Source organism: Eubalaena glacialis, chromosome 13, assembly GCF_028564815.1.
Source record: "Eubalaena glacialis isolate mEubGla1 chromosome 13, mEubGla1.1.hap2.+ XY, whole genome shotgun sequence".
Taxonomy (NCBI): Eukaryota; Metazoa; Chordata; class Mammalia; order Artiodactyla; family Balaenidae; genus Eubalaena; species Eubalaena glacialis.
The window spans coordinates 30,865,261-30,877,757 of NC_083728.1; the positions used below are offsets into that span (position 1 = coordinate 30,865,261).

Sequence of the window (12,497 nt, forward strand, 5' to 3'; positions counted from 1 at the left end):
TGGCTGCTCAGGCTGCCTGTTGGTAGGGTTGGAATCGTTCTCTTTTTTGCCAAAGAATCTTTGGGCTAGAATCCTATAGTTGAGATGGCTGGGTCAGAGGGATCATGAGTATGTAACTTTGCTAGATATTCTCCTCCACAGAGGGTGTACCCCTTGCATTCCCACAGCCTCACCAGCAGATTGTGGCCACATTTTGAGATTTGTGCCAATCTGCTAAACAAGAAATGGTATTTCAGGCTTATTTTTTATTTCATCATATTATGAGCAAGGTTGAGCATCTTTTTTTAAATTTATTTATTTATTTTATTTATTTTTAGCTGTGTGGGTCTTCGTTTCTGTGCGAGGGCTTTCTCTAGTTGCGGCGAGCGGGGGCCACTCTTCATTGCGGTGCGCGGGCCTCTCACTATCGCGGCCTCTCTTGTTGCAGAGCATAAGCTCCAGACACGCAGGCTCAGTAGTTGTGGCTCACGGGCCCAGCCGCTCCGCGGCATGTGGGATCTTCCCAGACCAGGGCTCGAACCCGTGTCCCCTGCATTGGCAGGCAGATTCTCAACCACTGCGCCACCAGGGAAGCCCTTGAGCATCTTTTGACATGCTTAAAAGGCCATTTGCATTTCTTTGTGTGTCTTTAGTTTTAGAAGCTATATATTGGAATATTAACCATTGTAATACAACTTACATATTGTATTTTCCCAGTTTGTAATTTGTGTTTTTACTTTGCTAATGGTGGCTTTCTTTTTCTATGTAAGAGGTTTTTTTTGTTTTAATTTTTTATGTAGTCAAATTTATCAATCTTTCCCCTAACTATATGTGGATTCTGAATTCAAGAAAGTTTTTCTCACTTCCAGGTTTACAAGAATTTCCTCATTTTCCATTTTCTTCTAGTTCTTAGATGGTTTCCTTCTTCCAGTGACTCTAGCACCACTTACTGAGAGGTCCCCCCGCCCCAATTTCCATATGCAGTTGGGCCTGTTTCTGGATTTTTAAATTTTTTTCATTGCTCTGTCTGTGTATTCATGGGTTAGTTTTCCCCACCCCCAAATCAAACTGTTCATTTTCAGCTTTTTTCTAGTTATTCTGGCTTGGTCTTCAAAATCATCTTTATAATAAGAATAGTGTGTAATGAGGGCAAATGTCCATTAAATAATGTTAAGGGAAACAGCAGGCAACAGAACCACACAGTATATACACGTGTCTCTTTTTCCTTATAAAAAAATATTGGAAGGGAAAAGAGCCAAGAGAGCCATGTTTGAGTGGTCATCTCTCAGTAGTATGGCTATGGGTAGCATTACCTTGTTACTGATGCAAACCTTGGTGGAAAAAACCTGCCAACTGCCACATGGCTGCCTCTTCCTCCTTCCTCCTCACCTCCTCCCTGTGCCACTCTGGAGATTTTGTCACCCTCTGGGCCAAGGCATCTCTTTGTAAGGGAGGGAGCGCATTACAGCAGGGAGGAGCCTGGGGGCATGGCCTCTGCCAGGTCGGGGGTGGGGGTGGCCAGCAAGGTGCGGGCGCATCTGATTCCCTACCCCACTGTCCTGCTCTCCGTTACAAGCTCCACCCCCGTGTAGGGGTGTTTCCCTACTTTCCCGCGAGACAAGTTCCTAAGCGGTAAGGGGAACACCGAGGGCCAGCACTGTCCAATAGAACTTTCTTTGATGGTGGAATGTTCTGTATCTGTGCTGTCCAACAGGGTAGCCACTAGCACATGTGACTATCCAGTACTTCAAATGTGGCTGGTGTGACTGAGGAACTGAGTTATTTTTATTTACTTTAAATAGCCACTCTACTGGCCAGTGCCTCTTTGGCCAATTCCCAATCCAGCCACTCCCCTTCCAGCCTAGAACTGGAAGGAAAGATCCTGCCTGTGTAAGTAAGTGGACTGAGCGGCCAAGCAGGCCGGTGTGGGCTGGAGAGGGGAGAGGGCAGCTCCGCGGGAGGGCCCAGCACACCAGCAGCCCCGCCCCTGCCCCAGTGGCCAGCACACAGGCAGCCAGCCCAGCATCACAATACTGCAGACGGGAGGTGAGCAGCAGCCCGGCAGCCCGGCAGCCTGTCAGGGGGGTCCCTCCAGGGGCAGGTCTCTTTGTCTGCAGACCTACTTACAGCAAGCCAGGCAGCAGAGGACCATTTCTTGGGGAATGGAAAAGCACCCAGCAGCTGAGTGGCCTCAGGCTGGAGACCCACGGGAGGAAGCAGGGCTGACGAGGGGATGGGGGAGCCTTTCAGCTCCAGGACCCAGACGCAGACGCCTGGAGATGGAGTACTCGGGCACAGAGCAGCTGCTCCTCTTGGTGATTTGGTTTTCCTACTTCTTCTACCTTCAGGACTACTTCTGAGTGGCCCTCCTTTCTGCCTGCCCCTGGGGCTGGAGGGTGAAGGCAGAGCGAGCATGAGTGAGGGCGGAGTAGCCAAGGCCTGGGGCCCTGGCCCCACAAGGGGACGGCCAGGATGTGGGGCAAGGCCTCACTCTGCACCTTGGGGATGAAGATTTGGAGACCAGCCGCTGGGGCCCAGCTTCCTGCTCTCAAAGGGCCCAGGGCTGCGTGCCCCCAAATGGACTTTTTGTTGAGTAAATGCTACAGGAAAGGGGACATGTGCCCCCCCAGACCCTGTGGTCAGGCAAGGGGGCAGTGGGGTCACAAGGCTTTGAAGTACCGAGTCTTCTCAGAGTCAGTAGAGTCCAGCTCCTTGAGTTTATTGGTTAGCTGCTTTGCGCCCGCCCTGGGCTCTGGTGAGAAACAAACTATCCTTTGAGTCTAGTTGGCAGCAAGAGAAAAGTTATTCTCATTTTCTAGGGGAGAGAAACAGAGCCCAGCAGTGCTTTGTGTGTTTCTGGCAAGGGTGGTGAAAAGACCACTTCATTTTAGGGGACTCTTTAAGATAAAAATGGATGCATTTCCAAGGATGTGGATATGGCTCCACCTGTCCATCACAGGGGCTCCCATGCCTGGCTTCCTCCCAGAGCTACCTGGGGAGCAGAAGCCTGTTCAAAATGCAGATCACCAGGCCCCCTGCAGGAGGGGAGGAACCTCTGCCCTCATCTGGGCACTCTGGGCTTTATGCTGACCCCACGCTGGCGGCTTCCTCAGGCTCCCAGGTTGGGAGCGACGAGACAAACCCCAGAGGGAAGGCCTCCCAGCAGTGAACTTGCTCTTGGGGAACTAGGCTGTTACCCTGAGCCCATGACAGGCTGAGGGTAGGAACTGCCCTCCCCTCTGTAGCAGTGCTTTTGCTGCAACGGTGGGGCTTTTCCTAGAACACAAGCACACAAGGAAGATAAGGCAATAATCTGGACTGACCCAGACATTTAAAGCCAAAGGACACACGGGAGCCTCGCCAGCCAAGAGGAAAGCCCACCAATGCAGACCTTGGAGGCTCATGTGAGGAGGGGTCAAGGGAAGTGTCACCAGGAGGCAGAGGGGAGGGTGGGATTGCCTCTCCACAGCCACCTTTGTGGCCATACACACCTTCTAGGAACTATTAAAAACACATTCTCTAACCTCAACCCCAGATCTCTAAATTCTTACGATCTGGAGTCCAAGAATGGAATTTTTAATAAGCTCCCTCCTTCCCCCATTAGTGTAAGAACTATAGTTCTCTCTGCCCTGTGAGCAAAGTGTGGAAGCCAGAGAGAACGCTGGCCTCTGCCCTGGAGGGTCCCACTAGAGCAAAGCGGAGGCAGCAGGCCTGTGGGAGTAGCGGAGAGCAGGTGGCTCAGTATCCTGAGTGGCCTGAGGGACCCCCGCAGCCTGTCCACCGGTGGCTGGGATGAAATCTCAAGAATAAAATAAGAAGCATCGCTGTGCTCCTCCTTCCCAAACATGCTCAGAGGGAACAGGGACTAGCACAGTGTATTTTCTCACGGATATCCTTCCATGACTAGGATCTACTCCATACAGTAAACAGTTGTAGGAATACTTATTTTCCCTCTGGGACTCCAAAATTTTGAATGGGAAAAAAAATGCATCTATCCACAAGTATCTTTGCTGAAATAGGCCCCATGCAGAAAAGGTACCTTCTCCCCTCGGAAGGCAGTGCAGCTCTGCCAACACGCAGCTAAGCAAGCCGTCACCAGCCTAGGGAGCTGCTCAACCCTCCCAATTGGCATGCACACCCACCTGCAAACCCTCATGCATCAGATGCACCTGCAAATGCAACTTCTTGTCCCTTCAGGCCATTGACTCAAATTACAATCTGACTGGGTTGCAGTGACTGCTCACGGCTGCCCTGTGACAGTCCCACTTTGTGTGGGTGCAGGTGGGATAGAGGAGTATGATGACACAGACAAGAGGAAGCCCACAGCAGACGTCAACCATTGCTTTATTAAGGCTTGGAGTGGTCTGCCAGTCAGAGGGGCTGAGTCATTCACTCCACAGATCCTTGCCATGCTCCACTTTTGGGTGACACTGAAGGTGGAGGCTCTCTCTGAGATCCCGAGCCACATTCACATCCACCTTGTAGGCTGAGGGGTGTGTGCAGACGACCTGGGGGGCCTCAGAGGGTGGGGCTGGCTCTAGCAGGCCCTGGGCTCTGGCAGGGGCTGCTGGCAGGGAGGCACGGGAGGGCAGGGACATCTCCCCCATCCCTCCCAGCTCAAACTATGGCCTTGTTATCCTATTGCCACTTGAGCGGGCGTGGAGAGCCCCTTCCCTGACCCCTCACTCCGCAGGCCCATGTGCTACGCTGTGGGAGGAGACAAAGGGAAAGCCTGCGAGAAAGCAGAGGCCCCCCTGTGCCTGGGGCCTGGCCAGACCTCAGGAGCTTTGACCCCCTACTCGCTCCTCCTCAGCTCCTCCCAGCGATGGGTCTTCTCAGGTTGAGGCCAGTCACTCAGAAGTGAACCCGCAGAACGTCCTGGTTGGCAAATGGCTGCTGGCAGGCTATGCATGTCATGGGCAGGGAGCGTTGCTTCTCACCCAGGCAGGGCCGGCACAGGAGATGGCCACAGGGAAGCTGGTAAATGGGCTCCTTTTTGAAGTAGGGAGTGAACACTCTTTTGCAGGATGTGCATTCGGGGCCCAGGATGCTCCCAGGCTGCTCTGGTGAATCAGGGAAGAAAATAGGCCAGGGTTAGGAAAAGCTGCCCCCAGTCCAGGCTCCATCCTGGAGGCGGGCATGTGCCTGGAGTAGGACAAGAAGCTTCCCTTCCCTGCATCCCTTCAGCAGCCTGGCTTCCTCCCTCCCTAGGCCGCCCCTGACTGATCTGGGAGGAGAGGATGCCAGGGAGCCTGAGAATCTGGGGAGCCTCCTCTCGGTGCTCCAATGAATGCTCAAGAAAAGCTGGCTTCTGAGGGCTGCCGGGCAGCACTGGGCCCTTCCTGCTGCTCTCCCAGCAAGATGGACTTTCCCCTGGATAGGCTGCCAAGGTCAGAGCAAGGCACAAGCTCACCCTGACAACCTTGATAAACTGCAAGAAAGGTGAGATGCGACAAGAAGAAAAAGCAAAAAATGGCCTGAGGTGCCCAGGTTGGGCAGGTCAAGGGGGGACGGAGGTCACCAGAGGGGCAGGGCTGAGGTCTGTCTGTAGCAGACCTGCCTGCTGAGCCTGGCACCTGAGTCTCTTTAGCCCTGTAGCCCAGCAACTCCCCTCCTGACCCATCAATCCCTTTCTTGTGCTGCAGGCTCTCTCCTTCATGCTTCCCACAGGGTCTCCTGAATGAGGGCCACAGTGGGCAGGTCTTGCCACCCCTCCTCCCCAAGCTATACCTGCTGCTCTTCTCTCGTGGCCCTTGCCTAGGGAGGCTGCTCTTTCTTCCCCAATCCACACCCATCTGGAGAGGGCAAGGATGACCTTTCGGGTGAAGAGCCATAAGAATGAAAGGGAGCCAGCCATGCATGAGCGAAAGGGACAGCAACTACAAAGAGTGGCTGGTCCATTAAAGAAACAGAAAAGACAAAGGTGTGATGTGTGAGAGAGTGGCAGAGGAGGGTGGAGCAGGGCTGGAACATGCAGGACCTCACAGGCAGCAATTTATATTTTATTCCAAGTTCAACGGGATACCCTGGAAGGATTCTAAGAAGTGGAGTATCATGATCTGGCTTACATAAAAAGATCCCTCTGGCTCCTATGAGGAGGATGGGCAAGGCAAGGGGGAGCTGGGGCCAGGGTAGCAGCAAGAGTAATGGAGCAGAGAGGACATCCCTGAGATCTACTTTGGAGCAGTGTAAACAAGACTTGATGATGAAAGTAGAGATGAAAGTAGAGAGAGAAATGTAGAGATGAAAGTAGAGAGATCTACTTTGGATCTAGTTTGGAGTCTGTGTAAACAAGACTTGATGATGAATAGAATGTCAGGAATGTTGATGGAAACCAAGGATGACCTCGATGTTATAGGCTTGACCACAGGGTAGAAGATGCTTGCTCTTTTACCAGTGACTGGATGATGGGGGGCTATGGGGAAAAACCTTTGGAGGCGCCTGCAGTTCTGACTTAGAAATTCACTTAAGATATCCATGAGTTTCCCACATAGAGGCGCCAAGAAGCTGTAAGGGAGGTCAGGATCTGAGTTCCAAGGAGAGGAAGGAGCTACAGGTGAATATGGGCAGTCACAGGCCAAGTGGGCTCTCACTTGAGTGACACAGAGTATAGAGAAGAGGGTCTAAGACAAGAGTCTGGAAGAGAAGGAAGAATCAGCAATGGAAACTGAAGAGAGACCGTTGAAAATGAGGAGAAAAAGAGCATAACATCTGGAAGGCCAAGACAGAAGGTGTTTCAGGAAGGAGAGCTGGTTAGCCACAAGAGACGCTGCTGAGAGGGTAAGTGACCATTGAATTTGGAGTCATGGAAATTGCTGGTCACCTGGACAAGACAGGTTCTGGGAATGATTAGGATGGAAACATAATCAGAGAGACAGGGGGTGGAGGGGACAAGAGGCAGAAAAGGTAAGATGGCCTGGGAGGCAGGCAATAAGAGAACAGACTAACTTTGGATAGGCAGGAGGAAGCAAGTGTATACCTTATCATTAGCCCCACCAGACTTCATTTTGTAAAAAATGCTCCAGGTTCTCTCACTTTGTATCCTAACCGATCCTATCATCCGTTGTGGTCCCAGGTTCATTTTAGGCAGAACTTAGCACAGTAAGCTATCACTGTTCTAAGATACTGGTGAAAATGTTAATAGGAAGGGATGAAGATGACATACTCAACTTGAAACCACCCTCCACATTTACATAAAGTACCCCAGATGTCAGATGAGAGACAGACTACATTTTTGCCTACAGAAAAATAAGCAAAAAGGGAGAAACAAACAAAAGTCCTCAGGACAGAGTAATTAACATTAGATCTTACCAAAATATACCAATCCCCAACGCCACAGAATTACTAAGAATTGACTAAAGAAAGACTTTCTTGTGAAGAGTTAAACTTCAAAGGCAGCCCTTGAACTCCCCCTGGAAAAGGAAAGGCCTGGGTGTTGGAGCTAAGGAGCCTGGGCATAGAGGTTCACAGAGCCCCAGAGGCATGGCCCGGCATCCTGTTCAAGGGCTCTGAGGAGATAGACAGGGCCCCTCTTACCCGAGCTGGAGCCTGGCCTCCAGGAAGCACTGCTCCCTCTTGTGCTGAGGTGCTGGAGCTGTCCCCTGGTCAGCCGAGCTGTGAAGGAGGGCATGGAGCCAAGGGTTGACGTCAAGGCAATTTCTAAGCTTTGTGACAGCTTTTGCTCATGGGATACTGGACCTGTTGAGAGACGCACAGACCACAATATCCAGAGAGGTTTGGCAAAAGCGAAGACCAAAACACAAAGTCCTCTGAGAACCACAAATGGTACTTCTAACTTCAAATAGACACAAACATAAAGAAGGTCCTCCCTAATGTCTACTAATAGACTGTGACGACAGGATACCAGGAGTTAAAGCCCTGGGGTCCCTGGCAGTTCTTACCCATCCCACACTGCTTTCAGGATTCCTGGACTCTGCGCTAGCTTTTCTCCTCCTGTACAAATTGCTGGGCAGGCCTGGGCCACCTCCTGGCTCACCTGTAGAACTGTACCCTACTTTCTGAAGGCCTCCCTGCCTGCCAAGGAAATGACTGGGGCAAGTAAACGCCCAGTTTTGTACCCCTGCTCCCTGCCCCCATTCCCTCCCCAACAGCCTTAGTCTGCTCTTTCCCCATCTCCTCCCTGCTAGGGCCCCCTCAACTCTGCAGGGCCACTGGCTTGCACTCCCTTGGTGTTCGTGTCCTCTTGCTTCCTAGGTAAAGCAAAGCAGTTATTATCGAGTGGAATAATGAAGACCTCACTCTGCCCACTCCACTATCTATAGGGCCTTCTCTGGATATGGGCTGAGGGTGAAGGTAACAGGAGATGGGGACAGCTGCCGAAGAAAGGACCTAGAGATCTGCCTGATAGCAGGGTTCCCCAAAGTGGCACCATAGAAGTACCCCAAAGTGGGGAGTGGAATGTTTGGTCTACAGTATGTAGGACATAGGATATCAGCTTGAGGCCTTGAAGGAGCACTGGTCAGCGTGGTCCTGTGTCACCAACAAATCTGTCAAGGCCAACGCCACTGGAGACCTCCACAAATATCAAGGTCTAAGTACCTTTCTCCTCATCTTGCCTCACTGCACCTCAGATGCTTCCAGGAGTTTCTGGGGGTCTTGTTAACTAAAATTTACACTCAAAGTCCGAGAAGACACATACGTAACCTTTAAGTGTGCTATCTGCATAAGCCTTTTAGACTAAGAGAGGAACTTTAAAGAATGATACAGGTGGATGGACCTAGAGTCTGTCATACAGAGTGAAGTCAGTCAGAAAGAGAAAAACAAATACTGTACGCTAACGCATACATATGGAATCTAAAAAAATGGTACTCATGAACCTAGTGGGAGGACAGAAATAAAGATGCAGACGTAGAGAACAGACTTGAGGACACGGGAGGGAAGAGGAAGCTGGGACGAAGTGAGAGAGTAGCATTGACATATATACACTACCAAATGTAAAATGAATGGCTAGTGGGAAGCTGCAGCATAGCACAGGGAGATCAACTCGCTGCTCTGTGACGACCTAGAGGGGTGGGATAGGGAGGGTGGGAGGGAGGCTCCAGAGGGAGGGGATATGGGGATATACGTATACATATAGCTGATTCACTTTGTTATACAGCGGAAACTAACACAACATTGTAAAGCAATTATACTCCAATAAAGATGTTAAAAAAAAAGAATGATAGAATCTAAACAGACTAGTTTTCATAAGGAAAAAGAAAAAGTTGTCAAAGAGCTATCTCCAAAAGCACCAAGCAATGAAAATCACAGGGGAATTCTACCAAACATGTAAAGAGTAAATGAGGGACTTCCCTGGTGGTGCAGTTGTTAAGACTCCACGCTCCCAATGCAGGGGGCCCAGGTCCGATCCCTGGTCAGGGAACTAGATCCCATATGCCGCAACTAAAAAGAAAAAAAGATCCTGCATGCCGCAACGAAGATCTCGCACGCAGCAACAGAGATACTGCATGCCGCAACTAAGACCCGGCATAGACAGATAAATAGATAGATAGATAGATAGATAGATAGATAGATAGACATATAGATAGGAAGGAAGGAAGGGAGGGAGGGAGGGAGGGAGAAAGGGAGAAAGGGAGGAAGGGAGGAAGGGAGGAAGGGAGGAAGGGGGGAAGGAAAGAAGGAAGGAAGGAAGGAAGAGTAAATGATTCTAATACTATTAAATTGTTCCAGAGTTTAGAAAAGGAAAATTTCCTAATTCTTCTTATGGAGCAAATCATTGATACCAAAACCTGACAGAAGATGATGTGTACTCGTGCACACACACACACACACACACACACAACTGCAGTCCAATCTCATTAGTGAAGGCAAAAATCCTAAATAAAAACACTAGCAAACAGAATTAGGCAGTACACTAAAAGCAGCATGACCAAATGGAGTTTCTTGCAGGAATATAACAGTGGTTCAGTATTAAGAAGCCTATTAATGTACTTTACTGTATTAAAAGATCTAAGGATGAAAAATCATAATATCATCTCTACTGATATTGAAAAGACATTAGACAAAATCCAACCACCAATCTTGGGTAAATACATTGAATAAAATAGGAATCAATGGTGTCGGAGAGTGTCTGAAATGGCCCCCAATGAATCCCACCTGAACTTAGTAACTTGCTTCTTACAGAATACAATAGAAGTGATGGGATGTCACTCTGTGATTAGGTTCTACAAGACTGACTTCCACTTGTTTGCACATGCTGGTGTACACAGCTACCATGTTGTGTGCTGCCCTTGAGAGGCCCATATGGCAAGGAATTGAGGGCAGAATCCAGCCACCAGACAAAAGGGAAGTGAAGCCCCCAGTGCAACAATTCAGCAAGGAACTGAATCCTGCAACAATCACGAGTGACCCTGGAAGTGAATCCTTCCCCAGTCAAGGCGTGAGATGGCTGCAGCCCTGCCAACACTTTGATAGCAGCCTTGGAACACCCTGAAGCAGACAAACCAGCTAAGCAATGCCTAGATTCCTGACCGGAGAAGCTGTAAGATAATAAATGTGTGGTTCTTTAAGCCAGTAAGTTTTGGTGTAATTTAAGCCAGCAAAGCATAAAACAAAGGGCAAGTGCCAAATGTCACCCGGGAGGAGTAGAGATGACGACGGGCTTGGACATAAGACGAGGGATTACCTGTTGAACAATCCATGAGCTCACTGGCAGCTTTCATTTTCTTAGCAGTGTGCTCTGAGGTAGTGGGTGAGACCAGAAGGCTTGTGGTAGAAAAACAGGAAGCATTTAAGCCAAGGCTACTGTCTGGGGCATGTTCACCCTGCTCCATCTTCCTTTTCTGAGAGGGCAGAGCAATGGAAGAAGGGGTCACTGCCAATGCAGTCTGTGCTCTCCCAAGCAGGTGGCAGCCAGGGATGGAGTGCTGGAGCAGGAAATGGTCGATCCGGGCCTTCAAGGAGGGGTGAGGCAGGGGCTGGGAGTGTGGAGTAAAGGCTACTCCTGTGAAAGGGTCACTGGGCACTCGGCCCCATGTGGCTTCACTACGGTTACACTTCTCCAGCGTGCTCTGGTCAATGACCTTGCCTGAGGGCAGCAGCATGGGGTAAGGCATGATCTCCAGGGTGATGGGATCCAGGAACTCTTCAGGTACATCCTGAATTACCTCAGCCAGCTCCAGTAGGCTGGAGGGGGCCTGCTGGCCCTCAGACTGGCCCCCAGGATCACAGTCACTCTCCATGGGCAAGGCTGGGGCCTGTAGAGACAAGTCCTGAGGGAGGCTCTCTGAGGCAACCAGCAAAACACTGTCTATCACCTCCTGAGAGCAGGTTTTGGCTGGCTGACCCCATACTTCCAACCGCTTGATACAAGGGATACCACTGCCTGTCACATGGGTGATACAAATCTTGAGATGGGCCACATGACTAAGAGAAAGAGCCCCTTTATTCCAGAGCTCCTGGGCCACAACAGCAGGGGAGGGGAGTGTGGCTTCCATCGGGCCAAAAGGTGGCCTGGCTTTGAAGCCCCTGTGGCTAAACACCACTTGGCTCTGGTTTTTCAGCAAGACTTTGCCCACCAAAGTGAATGCTTCTTTGTCCGGAATGGATGGCTCATCTGGGCCTGGGGTCTGGCACTCGGGGGTATTCCAAGACACTCTGCTGGACAAGGCAGATGTATACATTTCCAGGCCAGTGACATTCTGGCCTCCCCCAGCTGTGAGGTCTATGTTAATCCTACAGATTTCCACATTGAAGGGAAAGGAAACTGTCACATAGACTGGTGGCTTAATGAAATACTCTGTCCTAAAACCATGACTTCTCTTTGTGAGGTCTTCAGAGATGAGATTTTCTACTTCATAACCATCAGCTGATATCTAGATTTAATGACAAAAATGAGACACATTGATTTGACGAGATCCAAATGAAGACAACTAGTTTTCAACAACTTGTCACTTCTAAGAAAACTCTTTAAAGAAAATCTGAAGTTCCTCATTTGAAATTTCCTCTATTACATCAAATTTTCCTGGGGTTTTCTTTTTTTTTTTTGGCAGGCATCCAAGATCAGGTCAAAGGCTGAGGGCAACTGTGTCCCCAAATACTGCCCATCCTTAAAAATGAGCAATAAAACTCTGCCTAACCAACAAAAAAATCCCTTCAAAATAACATGTCTGTGAAAAGGGGGCAGATTTACAAGTGTTTTTTGGATTGCTTTTGGGTTTTGGGGTTTTTTTTGTTTTTAAATTCAGAGGATGAAAATGTACAGATTTAGGGAAAAATAAAGATGTTCACTGAAGTTCTCAATTTTGTATTTGGACTCTATCAATTATAAGAGTTTCCCTAGGAAGGCATAACAAAGGAACTTCTTGTAAATCTATGAATGATGAAACTTGGAAAAAAAAGTTTGCACAGAGACAAGGACCACAAAAGACTATGGGAAATTTAAAACAGTGAATGTGCTAGGGGTGGGATTGTGAGTAGCTTTTTCCTTTCTCCCTTTTAATGTTTCCAATACTTGTTATAACCAATGGAAATTTTAAGATATCCTTGTCTGAAGGAGT

At 49.4% G+C, this 12,497-nt stretch overlaps 1 protein-coding gene across 13 annotated transcripts in view; it reads right to left on the minus strand.

The window, feature by feature from the left end:
- Positions 1-4,312: 4,312 nt before the first annotated feature.
- Positions 4,313-12,497, minus strand: part of UBOX5 (U-box domain containing 5) — a 34,019-nt gene continuing 25,834 nt past the window's right edge. For 9 of the 13 annotated variants that reach the window (XM_061209039.1, XM_061209041.1, XM_061209038.1 and 6 more), the window contains 3 exons: positions 10,625-11,813; positions 7,516-7,677; positions 4,313-5,042 (listed from right to left, as the gene is read on the minus strand). In XM_061209039.1, coding sequence (XP_061065022.1) covers positions 4,834-5,042; positions 7,516-7,677; positions 10,625-11,813 — 1,560 coding nt within the window. In that variant the 3' untranslated portion in view covers positions 4,313-4,833. The remainder of the gene's footprint in view (positions 5,043-7,515; positions 7,678-10,624; positions 11,814-12,497) is intronic. The other 4 variants (XM_061209045.1, XM_061209046.1, XM_061209047.1 and 1 more) reach the window with 4 other exon arrangements.